At 36.4% G+C, this 18,263-nt stretch overlaps 1 protein-coding gene across 3 annotated transcripts in view; it reads right to left on the bottom strand.

Moving 5' to 3' along the window:
- LOC127812870 (uncharacterized) overlaps positions 1–14,920 on the bottom strand; it is a 45,409-nt gene extending 30,489 nt beyond the window's left edge. For 2 of the 3 annotated variants that reach the window (XM_052353395.1, XM_052353396.1), the window contains exon 1: positions 13,794–14,920. In XM_052353395.1, the coding sequence (XP_052209355.1) occupies positions 13,794–14,665 (872 nt within the window). In that variant the 5' untranslated portion in view covers positions 14,666–14,920. Of the gene's footprint in view, positions 1–13,579; positions 13,599–13,793 lie in introns of those variants that run through there. The other variant, XM_052353397.1, reaches the window with a different exon arrangement.
- Between the last annotated feature and the right edge of the window lie 3,343 nt (positions 14,921–18,263).

Raw genomic sequence — 18,263 nt, 5'->3', positions numbered from 1 at the left:
ACAAATACCAGAAATAATTTTTTCCCTTTTCATCTCTTGACAAACTAAACAAAAATCTTGTCTTTGTGAACAACTGATTGGAGTTACAAGAAGAAAGAAAAAATAGAAGAAAAGAAAGAGGAAGCAAGGAAAAGAGAAGAAGAAAAGTGATTGCAAAAGGATCAAAAATCTTTAACAATTATATGATAAGTTTACTTTGACAAGTCAATGGAGAAAAATCCGCATCTTCTATTTTTTAATATTATAAATCTTATATTCTAGTTAAACTAATTTTCAAGGATAAATAATGGTAACTAATTATACTTATTTGTATTATTAACTAATGAATCTTTAAATTATATTTTTTTTATGCTAGAATATTTGTTTTCAATAAGTTATACTTATAGACAAGTTTATTAAAAGAAAAATGCCATAGATCATCAGTTCTCTCTCCAAGAATATGATTAGCCAAGAAGATGGGGAATTTCTTCAAATTTTCAAATTAAACGTATAATGCACTATGATATCATACTAAAAAAAGTTTGCACCTATGGAGCCGAAATCCTAGCTTTATCACTACTAAAACCAAAGAAGCTCAGAGTCTTGAGTGCTAATAAGAGCACAAATTTTATGTATGAATATCCAACAGAAAAAAAAAGGAAAGGAATCATTTAAAAAGCACAATGTGGGAACAAGTTCAACAATGAAAGAAAGGAATGTACAGCCAAGGATGATTCAAAGTTTTTTTATCACAGAGGATCCATCCAGACCATGTCCCGCATATGCATAACTTCAACATTACATGTGCAGATAACAACAGCAAGTATTTTTGAAATTTTAAATATCAAATAGAAAAGGCCTTATTACAAAGAAATTAAGGTAATTTTTATAGTTGTATTGCCTCTTTTTCTTCAAGTTTTTTGTACACTAAGGTAATATTTGTTAACCAAGATACAGACCGAAAAAAGTAGAATATGAAAAACATTCCAAACAAAAGTGTTTTCTATTGTATTTATTAAATTTATTTGAAAAGAAGTCATGTGACTTCTTATCGAACTTTCCAGATAAATTTATCTCTCTCCCATTTTGAATAAGTTATCTTGAACCTTACAGTTCGGTCATCTTGATGTAACCTTATCTTACTCATTTTAACAAACATTACCTAAGACATAAATAAATAGTTTGTTTACGTTTAAACCTTGAGGGAACTAAGTTGAGTTATATTACAAAAAGAAATTTTCAGATCTACAAGCTTCTTAGAGGGAACACAAAACATAGTTCTGAATTGAAGCACAACCTCAAGCATGATAAAATGGCACGTGAGTTGTATAGAAGCTCCATTGTTGAATTGATGGCAACACAAGAGAAGAGAAAAAAATGCTTCTACCTATGCTTATATGGGGAAAACAAGAAAAGCTAATTCAAGATTGGGTATAAGCCTTATCCTGTAGGTCTTGCCAACACAAATAATCTCAATGCTTTTAGAGATAATATAACTTCACTCTAAAAGAAATGGTGCTCAAAACATAAACAAGCAGAACATCCAAAACATCAGCCCATTACTTGTAGGAAAAATGGCAAAAATGGCATTTAAAAAAATACATAGTAGGAATATTGTAGATCGGAAGCGGTTAGGCCGAGCTGTAGAGCTAATGGAAGGCTAAGCTGATAGAGGGTCAAGCTGACGAGCTAATGACCAAGCTAATGGAGGGCCGAGCTGCCAAGCTAATAACCGAGCTGCTGATCTCGTTATTTGCTAATTTATCCTCTGTGATTTATCTTGATTTATATTATTGTTACATCTTATCTTTCTTAGTTATTTTTTACTAGATTTCTTTGCATTTAAGGTTATTGTAATCTAGTCCTACAAAGTAGGAACCTAATTTCTAAAATCTAGGAGAATTCTTAGGATCCATTGTCTATATATTTGTGGCATTCCCAAAGGAATAAACACAGCGTATTATTCTCCCAAAAAGAGGATTTATGTATGGCATCAGAGCAGAATTCTTTTCTCCCTTCTCTTTATTAACCCTAGCCTTTATCCGCCGCCTCCCTAATCCATCACTTCTATAGCTGCCAAACCTGATCGACTTACATCATGGCCGACAAAAACAGCCAGTCATCCGAGATTATTCCTTTCCAAACAACTAATTCTGTAAACACAGATAACAGCAGTCCGTTTACTATCACTGGTCACAAACTGAATGGCCAAAACTACATTCAATGGTCACAATCGATGATGATGTTTATATGTGGGAAAGGAAAAGAAGATTATCTAACCGGAGCTGCTAGCAAACCGAAGGAGGAGGAATCACAACACCGGATCTGGAAGGTCGAGAACAATATGGTGATGTCTTGGTTGATTAATTCAATGAACAATAAGATAGGTGAGAATTTCTTATTATACGACACAGCACAAGAAATTTGAGAAGCTGCTAGGGAAGCCTACTCCCATATTGAGAATACCTCCGAGTTGTTTGAGATAGAGAGTATTCTCAATGATCTAAGGCAAGGTGAGTCTCAAGTCACTCAATACTTCAATTCCTTGAATAAGTTTTGGCTTCAACTAGATAAGTGTGACATTATTCAATGGAAGTGCACTAAAGATTCAACACAATACAAGAAAATAGTGGAGAAGAAGCGGTTGTATAAGTTCTTGGTTGATTTAAATAAAAATCTAGATGGCGTGAGAGGTAGGATTCTTGACACAAAACCTCTACCAAGTATCAAGAAGGCGTTTGTTAAGGTTCGTAGAGAAGAAAGTAGGCTGAAACTGATGTTAGAGCCTTCAAATCCAAGCCTGGAACACTCTGCCCTATTTACCCGAGGAGGCAACCCAACAAATATCAAGCAAAAGAAAGGTCGTCCTTGGTGTGACCATTGTCACAAGACCGGTCACACAAAGGATACAAGTTGGGATATCCATGGCAAGCCTCCGGACTGGAAACCAGCATGTAAAAGAGCAGGGGTAACCTAACAGCCGTCGAAGACACTGTTACTACCTTAAATCCGAGCTTATTCAGCAAAGAACAGATGGAGTGGTTACATAATACTTTTGGTAAAACACAGCTTCAGGCTTCTACAATAGCAACAGGTTCTATAGCCCACAAAGGTAACCCTCTACATTTTTTTACTGCTAAAAGTAAGCTATCTACTCTATGGATTGTTGACTCCAAAGCTTCTGACCACATGACTAGAAATAGTGCACTGTTAACTAATTTTCAACCATGTAACTAAGATTGGAAAGTAAGGATTGTCGATGGCTCATTATCAAAGGTGGCAAGTATTGGATCGATTGTGTTGTCCACCAGTTTCAAACTACATGTTGTACTTTTGTGCCTAACCTATATTGCAACCTCTTATCTATTAGTAAACTCACTACTGATATGGATTGTGTTGCAAAATTCTCAAAAGATGTGTGTGAATTTTAGGATTGAACTTTGGAGAAAATGATTGGCAGTGCTGAGGCATGTTTGGGGCTCTACATCTTAAAAGGACTTATTCAAAATCTGAAGTAAATTCCAGCAATTGCTACTCTGTTCCACTTGTTTGTTTCTCTACTTTTCATTCAAATAAGAGTGCAAATATGTTGGGACTATAGATTAGGTCATCCAAACTTTTCTTACCTTCAAAAATTGTTCCCCTTTTTGTTCAAGAATTCAGATTTACACATGTTTCAATATGAAATTTGTCAATATTCTAAGGATATTCGGACTAATTATCCTAGTCAAATTTACACTCCATCCTATCCATTTTCTTTGATCCATAGTGACGTGTGGGGGCCTTCTAGAGTCAAAAATGTTACTGGGGCTCGGTGGTTTATTTATAATCATACTCGTCTTACTTGGGTCTTTCTCATGAAATAAAAGTCTGAAGCTGGCTGCATTTTTCAAACCTTCCATTCCATGGTGCAAAGGCAGTTTAATACTAAAATTCAAGTTCTAAGAACAGATAATGCCAAAGAATACTTCAATACAGTTCTAGGCACTTATCTATCACAACAAGACATCATTCATCAAAGTTCTTGTGTAGATACACCCCAACAAAACGAGGTTGTAGAACACAAGAATAGACACCAATTGGAAGTGGCCAGATCCTTATTGTTCTCCATCCATGTTCCTAAATATTTTTGGGGTGAGACTATTCTTACAGCCACCTATCTTCTAAATAGAATGCCCTCACGAATCCTCAAACATCACACTCCAAGTCAGCTTCTCCTTGCTTCTTTTCCCCACCCTCAATTTTTTTCTCAACTTCCTCTCAAGATTTTTGACTGCACTTCTTTTGTTCATATTCACCCTCAATTTCAAAGCAAACTTAACCCAAAGTCCATCAAATGTATATTTCTTGGCTACTCTCTCCACCAAAGAGGTTACAAATGTTACTCTCCAAGTCTTAAGAGACTCTTCACCTCAATGGATGTAACATTTTTTGAAGACCAGCCTTATTATCCCAAATCTGATATTCAGGGGGAGAATACACCAAAAAATCCTCAAGAATATCAATTTTGGAAATACCAACAACAGCCTGAAATTCAGCCACCTACAAACCCTACAAATCTGTCTTCTCCTCCCAGCCTTCAATTTGAGGAGTCAGAAGTAGATCAGTCTTTTTCAGTTCACCTCCTATTGGTCATAATCCTTCTTATCCTCATGAACTTCACGTTTATTCTAGAAAAAAGTTTAAACAAAAAGAAAGTGGGGAACCAGCATGTCCCGGGACTAATCAAGAGTCTAATCCGAACTTGGATCCGGAATTGTTACAAAAGGAGAATACCATGACTGCTAGTGAGAATTCTGAAATTTCTGCTATGAATGAAGATTTACATTGACCTATAGCATTGAGAAAGGGAGTACAATCATGCACTCAACATTCCATTCACAATTACATTTCTTACAAAGGTCTCTCACCTAATTTCAGAACATTTGTATCAAATATCAATAAGGTGCAGGTTCCTAAAATTATTCTGGAGGCCTTTCAACATCCTAAGTGGAAGGAGGTGGTTCTCAAGAAAATGAAGGCCTTGAAAAAGAATGGGACTTGGAAGATTACAGAATTACTCCCTGGAAAACATCATGTGGGCTGCAAATGGGTATTTTTTAGTCAAATACAAAGAAGATGGAAAAATTGACAGATTTAAGGCGAGCCTAGTTGCAAAAGGTTTCACTTAATCTTATGGTATAGATTACCAAAAAACTTTTACTTCGGTGGCAAAATTGAATACTATCAGCTATAAACCTGGATTGGCCACTTTACTAATTAGATGTGAAGAATACTTTTCTAAATGGAAATCTCGAAAAAGAAGTATATATGGAAATTCCTCACGGATTTGAAACTAACCTCACAAGAAACAAGGTATGCAAACTAAGGAGATCTCTTTATGGGCTCAAACAGTCTCCTAGAGCCTCGTTCGAGAAATTTACAAAAGCAGTCAAGAAGTATGGATATAGCCAATGTCAGGCAAACCATACCTTATTCATCAAGCATTCTTTAGAAGGTAAAATATCCATTCTTATTGTGTATGTTGATGATATAATTGTTACAGGAGATAATATTCCTAAAATCAAGGATCTTAAAGAAGTCCTGGAGAGAGAATTTGAAATCAAAGATCTAGGAAACCTAAGATACTTCCTAGGCATGGAAGCAGCAAGGTCCAAAGAAAGAATTTCAGTTTCTCAACAAAAATATACCCTAGATCTTCTTACTGAAACAGGTATGTTGGGATGCAAACCAACTTATACACCAATGGAAACCACTTCAAAACTGGATGTTGGCAAAGAAAGTGCTCCAGTGGATAAAGGGATCAAAGATTGGTGGGAAAACTGAAATACTTGTCATGTTATAACATTTGTATTAGATTAGGAGTTACGTGTAAACAAATATTCTGTATGACTGCATTCGTATGTTTCCATTTCTGTTTTAAGGTTAGAATAAGTATACTTCTAGAAGGCATGTTTCTAGAAGGATGGCTGACCGAGTTAGTTATTACTTATTTTCGATCAAGCGATAGGGCAGTTGTAACTCACGACCCTATAGTCTATAAATAGGGATCGTGGGGCAAGACAGTAGAGTGCTTCACTCTGAGAAGGTTTCATGTTTCTATCTTGTGGGTTGGGATCGATTGAGAGGCTAAGAGTAAGGCTGGGGATAAGTCTTGTAATCTCGGGAATCCAGTTAGCTTTCAGGGTATATGGACTGGGTGAGGATTCGAGTACTTTTTGTAATCATCCTAAAGTTTGTTTCAAGATAGTGGATTGGAAGGAGGCAGCTTCAGTCTGGATGTTGGTCTCATTTTTTAGACTGAACCAGGATAAATTTGTTTGTTATTTACTATTTTCATTATTCTTGTTTGCTTCACTTATGTTGTTTGTGTTCTTGGAGGTGGTGAGTGATTTCAGGCAATGAGTAACTGAGTTGAGAGAATTAGCGAGATTGTTGTGTTCTACTCTAACATGTCACATACTATACCAGAAAACTGTAAGTGTGGTAAGCCAATTCATGATTGATCCTAGAGAAAGACACTTAGAGGTTGTATATCAGATTCTAAGATATCTAAAGTTGACTCCAGGCAAAAGGCTAATGTTCAAGAAAATAGCGAACATAGGGGTGAATCTACAGTGATGCTAATTGGGCAGGTTCAATTTCTGATAAGAGGTCAACCTCGAGATATTGCTCATTTGTTTGGGAAATTTAGTTACTTGGTGCAGTGAGAAGCAATCAGTGATTTCTAGGAATAGCACAGAAGCTGAGTTTAGAACTATGGCTCATGGGTTCTGTGAGGGTATGTGGCTAAAAAGGTTGGTAAGAGAGTTACTATGGCACAACCAATACTAGTAGTATGTGACAACCAATCGGCTATCAGTATTACTAAAAATCCTATCCACCATGATCGAACAAAACATGTAGAAATTGACAGGCACTCCATCAAAGAGAAATTAGAAGAAAGAATTTTTCAGCTAAGCTACACTTCTACAAACAGCTAGGCCACAATATTCTAACTAAGCCATTACAAAGAAGAGTATTTGATGAGATAAGTACCAAACTTGGCTTGAATAATATATTCAACCCAGCTTGAGGGGGAGTGTAGATCGGAAGCTATTAGGCCAAGCTGCAGAGCTAATGGAAAGCCGAGCTTAGGGAAAGCCGAGTCGATAGAGGGCCGAGCTGCTGAGCTAATGGTCGAGCTATTGAGCTCGTTATCTGCTAATTTATCCTCCGGGATTTATCTTGATTTATATTATTGTCACATCTTATCTTTCTTAGTTATTTTTTATTAGATTTGTTTGTATTTAAGGTTGTTATAATCTAGTCCTACAAAGTAAGAATCTAATCTCTAAAATCTAGGAGAATTCTTAGGATCCATTGTGTATATATTTGTGGCATTCCCAAGGGGATAAACACATCGTATTATTCTCCCAAAAAGAGGATTTCTACAAATATTGACAAGCTAGAGCTAATATATAAGCGCCTTCAACCTCCACCCTCAAAATGCATTATCCCTCTACTCCAAGCTTCCCAAAATACAAGCATCAACCACTAGTTTAAGATAAACTCCAACAAGTGTAAGAAAAGGAAAACAAGTGAAATTTAGTGCCACCACTACTAATTTAAGATAACCTCCAAAATCTCCTGTCTAAAACTTCACACATTACTGGTATTCAGAAGTAAGAATAGGATAACGAACAGTTGCCCAAAGAAGGCAATACAAGCAGGGAAAGTTGGAGTTTCACACGGCTTTCTAAGGAAAGCCAGTGTCCTCTTTTCGCTTTGCACCAAAGGGGATTATAACAAGATTGGACAAAGCATGTCCCCCCTTACAATGGACATCATACCCATATGTCCTCACCCTACCCAACAAACAATGACCCTGAAGGGTATAATGAAGGTGCACAAACAATTTGCGACATATGTGTAGTTTCAAGGTGGTAATACATCCAAGGTAATTCCAAGATGAAGAGTTGGCATTGTTATAGATCGTTGAGCAAGCTTTTACCTAATTTGATTAGGCTAATAGTAACTACTAATAGGGAGGTGGGGATATGTGTGTTTCCCTACTTTCATGGATTCCTATTCATCGATGGTCCTTGAAGCAGAAAGCTAGGGCACGAAAAGAAACTCGCAAGAGAAGAAAGTAAAATCTCACTCAATTTTACTGAGAATGAAATGTAAGACAAAGTTATATGAGGGAGAAGGAGTAGCTGAGCTTTATACTCAGCTCGCCTTAATAACAGATTGTTGTTGCAATCTAAAACAGTCGCAACTGCCTAAGCAACAGCCAAACTAATAGAACATTACTTATAACAATACAACAGCAATATAAGCATTACAATTATCAACATCATAACATAAGTAATGACCACTACTCAAGCATTATGTTCTTCCACATTCCCCCTCAAATTAGACTCCATGACAGAAGAAGAAACTTTGATCTTGGGACTATCTGAAGAGTCACTAGAACTAAGATGCACTAATGACAACTTAAGACCATGCTTGTCACACAAAAATTGAAATCGATTCATTGGCAACCATTTAGTAAGATTGTTAGCCACCAGATGAGAAGTAGGAACATATCTAATCTCAACTTCACCATTCTCCACCTTTTCTCGAACAAAATGCACATCAATCTCGATGTGCTTAGCACGTGAGTGGAAAACAAGTTTTCAGCAATGCTCTTAGCGGCTAGATTATCACTCCAAATAATTGGAGTATTAACACATGAATATCCCAAATCAAAGAACAATGATTTTAGCCACAAAACCTCTGTAACACCCTATGCAATAGTCCTATATTCAACTTCTCCAACTGATCTAGTTACCATGGATTGTTTCTGTGAGCCCCACACTATCAAAGTCTTGCCAAGGAACACACACAACCCACTGGTGGATCTCCTAGTAACCTTACAGCCTACATGGTCAGCATCCATGTACACAGTTAAGGATAGATCACTAGGAGATGGAGAAAACAGTAGGGCCAAACCAATAGTTCCCTTAAGATATCGAAGTAACCGTTTGCAAGCCAACTAGTGTTGCAGCTTAGGAGCAGACAAAAGCTAACTCAACTTGTTAACCACAAATACAATGTCCAGTTTTGTATATGTCAAGTATTGTAAAGAACCAATGATAGTCCTATATAATGATGGATTAGAAAAGGAATCACCCTCATCAGTCAAAGAAACACCTGAATTGAATTCACAGGTGTGGCACAGGGTTTATAATCTTGCATAGCTGCCTTCTTCAACAAGTCCAAAGTATACTTGGATTGAGTGAGATAAATGTCACTATTATCTCTATGTGCCTCAAACCCTAGGAAGTAATTGACAGACCCTAGAGTTTTAAGAGCAAAGTGAGTATCCAAGTCCTGAATGCAAGCTTGAAGGGCTGTAGAATCGGAGCCCGTAACAAGAATGTCATCTACATACACCAAAATGAACAATACATACTTAGAAGTTCGTTTAATGAACAAAGAAACATCAAAAACAACCCTTGAAAACCTCCAATTCTGTAATGCAGATCTCAGTTTTGTGTACCAAGCTCAAGGAGTTTGTTTAAGGCCATAAAGTGACTTTTTCAGTCTACACACGAGTGGGAAACTGAGAATTTACAAAGCCTTCCGACTGTGACATAAAGACCTCTTTAGTTAGGTCACCATTGCGGAAAACATTGTTCACATCTACCTACTAAATGTCCCATCCAAAAGTAACAGCCAATGAGAACAACAACCTAATAGTATGAGCCTTAATAACAAGGCTAAAAGTTTCAACATAGTCAACCCCTAGAGTTTGAAGAAACCCCTTAGCCACTAACCAAGCCTTATGCTTAAGAACTGATCCATCAAAGTTGCACTTAACTCTAAACACCCACTTGAAGCCGATGAGATTCATATTTTTAGAAAAAGGAACAAGGTCCCATGTATGGTTGCGCTGCAAAGCAGAAAATTCCTCCTTCATAGCCTTAACCGATCGAGAGTTTAATAGAGCCTCAAGAATTGAATTAGGCTCTAGGGAACTCACTAAGGCATGAGGGGAAGTGACCAAAAGCTACTTAGACTTTTATCTGGTAAGCATAGGTGAATAGAAGGAACTGGAGCAGCTTTAGGTTTAGGTAACTCAGGTTGAATTGGTTGTGGTTCATGAATAGGAGTCAAGTGATCACTAGTTGAGGAAGAAGAATCAGCAAAGACATGAGTAGATAAGGCAAGAATTGAGGGCTGTGCTACTTGAGGAGAAGAAGAATTGGAAGAGAGTGAAGGGATTGAAAGAACGAAGTAGAAAAGCCATTAGAAGCTGGTTGAGGTGTAAAAGAAGAAGAGGATGAGGATGAAAACAAGTAGGAAATGGATATTCATCAGGATTAAACAGCGCATACCTAGAAACATAAACTTTTCCCAATGGGTGCAAGCACTTGTAACTAGCTTGAGCATGGCTATATCCAAGAAACACATTTTGTGGAGTGAAAATCAAATTTGTGCTTGTTATAGGGTCTAAGGTAAGGAAAACAAGCACACCATAAGGATTGCAATAGTAGATAATTAGGTCGTTTATGATAGAGTAATTCAAATGGGGTGTTGGAGGAGCTGGGAGCAAGTTGATGGTGTGAATAGCGATTTGGAAGGCTTCGACCCAAAACTTTAGAGGCATGTGAGCATGGGCTAATAATGTAAGATCCATCTCAGCTATATGCCTGTGTTTCCTTTTAGCTACACAATTCCGTTGGTGGGTATAGGGGTAGGTAAATCGAGGCTAAATGCCATGACTATGAAGGTAAGGCAAAAAGGCTTTGAATTCCCCCCCATTATCAGTTTGGATAGCCTTAAGTTTGGTTTGATATTGAAGCTCAACAAACTTATGACAGGTCATAAAGGTGGCCAATGCATTAGACTTAAATTTCAAAGGACATAGCCATGCATAAATGTATGCATCAACAAAGATAATGTAATACCTATACCCTTCAGTAGATACAACAAGGGAAGGACCCCGTAGATCTGAATAGTCCAATTCTAATGGTTTCTTTGACATGATTTCACAATCAGCAAAAGGAAGCTAATGAAGTTTTCCAATCTTACAAGAATCACAAAATGAAATAGCTGAACGAGAACAAGAAACATGAGTTTTATTCAGAATCAATTGCAGTACATTAAAAGAGGGATGCCCCAATCTTGCATGCCATTGTTGACACACATTATTGTTTTGGGCTACATTGACATTTGAAGACAATTCATGACAAAATGAATGTTGTCTTTTACAATTATTCAAAGAAAAATCACTACTAGCAAACAAATCAGGCTTGATGGATTGGGCCGAGTTGTTGTTAGTAGCATGACCAAATGCTAAAGCCAATTGATAAAGCCCATCCTTAAGGTGTCCTCAAAGTAACACCCCCCCGTCCTTAATCAAACAAGAATTAGAGTGAAATTCAGCAACAACATTATGGTATCTTATAAGTTGTGAAACACTAATGAAATTCTTCTTCATATGAGGAACATGACGAACATTAGGTAGTGAAATAATGGATGTAAGATTGGTTTGAGTATAATTGACTAACGCCAATATTAGAAATAGGAAGTTTCTTACCATTTCCAACGGCAACCTTGTCAACGCCGTTGTATGGAGCATGCAAAGACAAATTGTTGAGGCTAGAAGTGATATGGTTTGTTGCTCCAGAATCAACAAACCATGAGGGTTCTAGCAAAGAAGATTAGGATAGGTTTTCTGAAGGCTGTGAAAAAATACCATAATGAGCCCCTTGAATTGACCCTAATTCACTTATGAAGGCTTCATTAGAATTACTAAGGGAAGTTATATATGCTCTTGAATCTAACTAAGCAATAGTACTAGATCTCCCAAAATTTGGACTAGGTGTCCGTTGAAAATTCCTATCAAATCTGTGATAACACTTATCAACAAAATGTCCCGATTTATCACACTACTCATAGTAAATCCTCCTACCAGGTGTTCTACCACGGCCTCTTCCTCCTCTATTGATATAACCACCTCCTCTTAGTACAAAACCACCTCTATTGTTCACAGATCCACTACCATTTCTCGAAAAATATGAAGCCATATTGACATGCATAGATGATGGCATAACAAACTCAAAATTAACAACAGATTGTGGCATATTTTTAGCAGCTAATCTTTGTTCATGCATCAACAACAAATATTAAACCTTCTCTAGATCTCCGTCATCCATTTAATAAGTGATGAGACTAACAACAGTCTCATAATCATGATCTAAACCATTGAGAATTGCACGTAGTAAATCTTTATCATTTAAAGGCTCTCCAATAGCAGCAAGAGCATGCCCTATAGTCTTGATTTTTAGGATATAATCATTTACAAATAACGAGTCCTTCTTAATTGATCTCAATTGCTGCTTTAATTGAAATGATTTAGCAATAGTTTGCCAAGAATAGAGATTTTCCAAAGAAGACCATACCTCTGCAGATGATTCACAATGAATAACCTGCGCTAATACCTCTTTATCAATTGTAAAGAATAGCCATCCAAGCAGCAATTGGTCGAATCTGATCCAATTCATATACTCGGGATTGATCATAGGAGATCCATACTCACCGACTGTCGAATCTGCCACATACTTCGTCGGAGGTAAAGACTTGTTGAGGAATGGCAGAAGATCAAATGTTCTAATCGTTGCCAGGATTTGAGCTTTCCATAAAATGTAATTGCTGGAATCTAGCTTGATAGGGATAAAACTGAATGCTTTTGCCACCACCGCAAAATCAGATTGCAAGGCGGATGACATGGAGGAAGAAGAACGAGGAGGTGAGGAGAAGGAACTAAGATCTGGATTAGACGCCATTGACATAGGTTTGTGGCTTTGATACCATGAAGCAGAAACCTAGGGCATGAAAAGAAACTCGCAAGAGAAGAAAGAACAGATCTCGCTCAATTTTGGTGAAATGAAATGTAAGACAAAGTTACATGAGGAAGAAGGTGTAGCTGAGTTTTATACTCTAACTCACCTTAATAACAGATTGTTGTTGCAATCTATAACAGCCTAACTAACAGAACATTACTTATAACAATACAACAGCAATATAAGCATTACAATTATCAACATCATAACATAAGTGATGACTGCTACTCAAGCATTATGTTCTTCCAGAGTCTTAAGTTTGGATAAAGGAGAAATGTTGCATTAGATAGCCCAAAAACCAGTGCATCAAATGCAACTTTTAGGACAAAAATTAAATCTAGGCAACTTCAATTATGATTTTTTTTTTCCTCTAGAACTCCGCGCATCAAACTATTCTAGTGATAGAAATTGTTTAGAAACAGGGCATTGTTGGATTGGTGCTGCACGTGTACAATGAATGGGAATCCTTGCCCCATCTTCTGCTTCAATGTCTAATATAAAGGGGAGCAGCAAGGATGGTTCTTATCAGCTTGCACTACGCAAGAGCACAACATCCAATAGGATTCTCATACCAATCTTGAGTAACATTGGAGAGAAATTTCTTCAATCAGATTTAATAAATATAACCTATGAATGGGTTCCAGCAGAAGAACACGGCCTTCAGATAACACAAAATCATGCGTTTGCAAAACATTAAGGCAAAAATAAGTTAGGCACAAACTCACGTTTTTATTTAAAAATAATAATATTCATAATTCCATTAGCAGCGCAAAGGTGATGGAACAAAAAGAAGGCATTCCTTCAACACCTGAAGTCATTCCAAAAAGACTATTTGAGGTCAAAGTGAAAACTCATAAGCATGCAAATAGATGATCGGATAAACCTCCAAGCAACAGTGAAGCATCACTCCAATCAGAGTTAAAAGGAGGGAGAAATTACATCTTACGAGCCTGGATGAAGATACTGCCCCCAGACCCACCTCCACCTCTGAGACCCCCATCACCCCCATCAGCCAACAAACTACCATTTACTTCAAGAAGCATCCCTATCATCAACTTAATCCTTCCGCCTCCACCCCCGCCATAATCTATCTCCTTACTCGTTGTCCCGCCCTTGCTGCCGTAACTCCACGGATCCTGCAGCGATGACCAGGAATACGCATCCCCGCCCCAAACATCTTCTGGCAGCTTCTCGGGATCAGTTAAGCAACAAGCCCCTCTTCCCCCATGCCCCCCACCGGCCCCTTCGACCCCCTGTGGCGTCCCGCTAGTCTGGGGCGGCGCAGAACCAGCCAACCCCGTGGTATTCACCAAAGAACCATTGCCGAACGTCGCATTTCTAGCCGCGAGCACCAGAGTCCCAGCCACAATCGTCGAATTCTCGCCCAAACTAAAATTACCGGTAACATTTATAGTAATCTCACACCCAGAAATCAAACAATTCACAGTCCTATGCGGAAGGATGTAAAAATTGCCCTTCCCTTGTATATACACATCTCGTGTTAGGTTCAAATCAGATACTATTTTGCACATAGTGTCGACGGTCCCAATCCCCCCGAGATCGTCCTCGCATGAGACCGACGGCGGGTGAGGCGGCGGCGGAGGCGGCGCCGGCGGAGAGTAATCCTGGTGGAAGAGGAGGTCCGAGTCGACACCGAGAATAGAGAAATCATCGAGCGAAGCATTCGCAAGGGCCAATGACGAGCTAGGGTTTGGGATGAGTATCACTAGCAAAACCAAAACGACGAAATGGAGAAGAAGGAGAACAACAGCAGCAAGAGGCCCCGAACTCGAACTCGATTTCGCCGCCATTGGATGGTGAGAAGAGTCATCACATCAGGCGGCCAGATTTCATCTGAGAACTGTTTATTGCTCGAATTGAAGCCCTCGAAACTTCTTCCTCAACGGAGGGGTAATAGCTCGAAGCCTGTATGGATAGAATGACAGATACGTGGAGTTTTGCCTTGCGTAGAAAGCGAAAACCCTAGAAAATGGACATTGAAGAGACAGAGAGAAGCGTAAAATGCAGAGACAGAGAGAGAGACAGAGAGAGAGAGAGAGAGAGCGCAAGAGAGAGAAGTGATTCCCTTCAACCGGGGCCGTTAATATTATCAATTAACGGATTAAAAAAATGCAATTAGTGGGTGGGTTGATTCATTAAGTACTGGGTTAATTAAGAACCCAAAACCGCCCGCCAATGGAGCCTTTGCTAAGCCAGAGGCCGTTGAATATTTTTATACTTTAGATTTGAATAATATTCAATCTACTCACTTGCTTTGTAATTTATAATAATAATATAATATATATATACTTTATTAATTTAATTTGTACCTATAATAAAAAATTAAAAAAGAAAACCCTAAAAAGAGTTGCTAATTATTATGCCAATGGATTAGAAATTGATTCGTTTCTTTTGCAGCGAAGCCCATTAATGGCAGAAGAAATGGATTTCCTTCGTTAGTATCCTATCACCTTTCCTTTTGCATCCAATCCCACAGATTTCTTTATAATTTATATATATATATATATAGATTCTAATTTTAGTCTCAAGGGCCTACAGTAACAGTAATAACGATTATGCCCCCATCGATGGGAAACCATTATTGGTATTTAATTAATATATTATTTTCTCATTCTGATTACAAAGTTAAAAAAGATATACGTAATCTCTCGCATTAATTAATTCGTCCATATCAGGGTGTTTATGCATTAGATTTGTCTTTAAATTTATTTAAATATAATATATGAACCTTAAATAAATTATAATCCTATTTAAAAGTTATAAAATCAAATTAAAATAAGTAATTATTATATGAATAAGTAATTAAAGATAATAATCAAAAAAATTATTTATTTTATTGGGTTTGAATAAGAAATTAAGTGTTTTATAATCTCAAACTCGGATGCAATATTTATGGGGAAATTATTAAAAATAATGTAAGTTTAAATGAGATAAAACAATATTTTGAAATAATATTTTATTAAGAAGATTTTATAAAATATTTGCGTACATATTAATATAAATAATAATTAAACGGGTCAGTAATCGAACGATTATAAGAACGGATAGCTGGTTAAATTAAAGATTAAATGACCACAGGGGACCAGAAGTTTCACACGTGGAACACGATTGGCCGCGGGATGTTAAATCATGTCGCGGTTGACTCGAATTTCCAGCGGAATCTTAAATCTGATTGGTGGTTCAGCATCTTGCATGGTGACGTTATCAATTCTCCTCCCACGCGGACGAAGTGGCTGGCCGCTTTCACCCACGGCAAGGACACTGACGTGTGATGGGAAGCCGTGAAAGGTGTGTTTGGCAGTGAATTCCGTTAAAAACTCAAGATGTGGTAATGGCTCTCAAATCTCAATTCTTCCGTTTTGTTTAGTTTTCATAAAATATTGGGTAAAGCCCATTCAATTCTTTTAAGATTTATTTATGATTTGAAATATTTAATTTTTTATAATTTTATTTTTAACAACAAATATTATTCAACATATTTTTTGGTCAAAAATTATATTCACCGGTAAAAAATTAACATATGCCTTGATAATCCAAAATAATTACACATAATAAATAAATTAATTCAATGCAAAAATACCAAACTTCTTGTCCCTGATGGTTAATTTGAGAGGAAAAAAATAAAAAAAAATAAAAAAATAAAATCACTAACCCCCAAGGACGTAGGAGATTTTTCAGGTGAATTGAGGCTGATGATGATTTTTGGAACCGACCACCACATACCACCTATGAGAATGGATCTCGAAAATAAAATGTCGAACTCAGTAATATCAAACCTCGATGATAAAACTTACAAGACAATAGAGTGACGGGACTAAAATCCCTAAGAGTAGACTTCAACACTCAAAATGGGCAAGATCAACGGGCACGACTTCCGAAACTCCAATCAAGCTAGAATGAGTTTCGCAGTTCAGTTCGAATTTTTCAAACTCCGTACCAAATTGTTGACTTGTCACGTGTCGATCTCTCAGACAATTCACACGGCGAGCGAGACTGCTAGCGCATAGAAATATTATTGTAATTTTATATATCGACAGGTCAGGAGCAATTGTTGAATTTTGCTTCAAGAATTTTATCCTACGTAGTCATCTCAAACCACTTAAACTTAAGTTCCTGTTTACTTTTTATTAAACGATTCGTAATTTTTAGCCCTTGTGACTGCGATGTTTCTGTTTTTTTGATTTATTTATTTATTATGTTTAATTTGTTATTTGTTCATCATATTGGCTTGGTTGGCAGGGGAATATTTAATTGTGTCCTGGTTATTAATTTGTTTTTATTTATCTTGGTGGCACCGTTAATGCTTGGTTGAGTTTGTGGGGAGAAGGTAAAAGGGTACCTAATAGATTTTATTTTTTATATTTTTTAAAGGATATTTGTTAATCAAGATATAGAGTAAAAAAATTAAGCTATGAGATATATTTCAAACTTCTATCATTTTTAACATGTTTGTTAAACTTATTTGACTATGTTTGGAAAAATCATCTTGTGACCTCTTACTTTTATTTTTTAAGATATGCATATCTCTCATCTCCCTCAAGATAAAAATATCTTGGTCCTTATATATAAAAAAAAATGACGCTTGTGACTTCAAATGCATTCCAAAGAATTTAATAAACAGTTTGATAAAAATTTTGAAATATTTCTCAACCTTATATTGATCATTCTATATTTTGATCCGAAAATCATTCCGAACTTATCTTGATACTCTCTTATCTTACTCATTTTAACAAACATTACCTAAATAGATGTGTAATATCAATTAAACACTCTCATCATCATCGATGTTCATATTTATTGAAGATGAATAATATTACCCTTTTAAAGCAATACTTTTGGATTATATGCTTAATGTTCCTTATTTGGTTTTTAGGTATAGTTCATTTAGCTACGCTTTTGACCTTTGACAAGGCTCGACATGCTATGGATGGCCTATTATTGGCTTGTGACAGTTTGAATTCTTGAGTGAGGTTGATTTTTTTGTATAAATATTACTAAATACTTTGAATTTATTTTGAGTTTAAAATTGTAAGAACGTTACTTGACTTGGGATTAAAGGTCATTCTGGACAAAACATTTTAACAACTTAGGTTGTATTCTCTTTGCTATTTTTAAGTTATTTTTAGTTTTTAATTTTTTAAAATAATGAAAACGCATTCTCTTTACTATTTTTAAAAATGTATTTTTGAAAATAAAAAAAATATAAAAAAAAACTCATAACAACAAAAAGTTATTATGAGTGTTTTCATTCAAAATAAATTTCAAACTCAAAACATATTTATTTATTTATTCATATTTTATTATTGTAATGGAAAAAATATTACAAAATTCATTAACTTTAAAATGTATATATATTTTTAATAATATATTAATATTAAATATTTTTAA

The sequence above is a fragment of the Diospyros lotus genome, chromosome 11, assembly GCF_014633365.1.
Source record: "Diospyros lotus cultivar Yz01 chromosome 11, ASM1463336v1, whole genome shotgun sequence".
NCBI classification, from domain to species: Eukaryota; Viridiplantae; Streptophyta; class Magnoliopsida; order Ericales; family Ebenaceae; genus Diospyros; species Diospyros lotus.
This window is presented reverse-complemented; position numbering and strand designations above follow the sequence as displayed.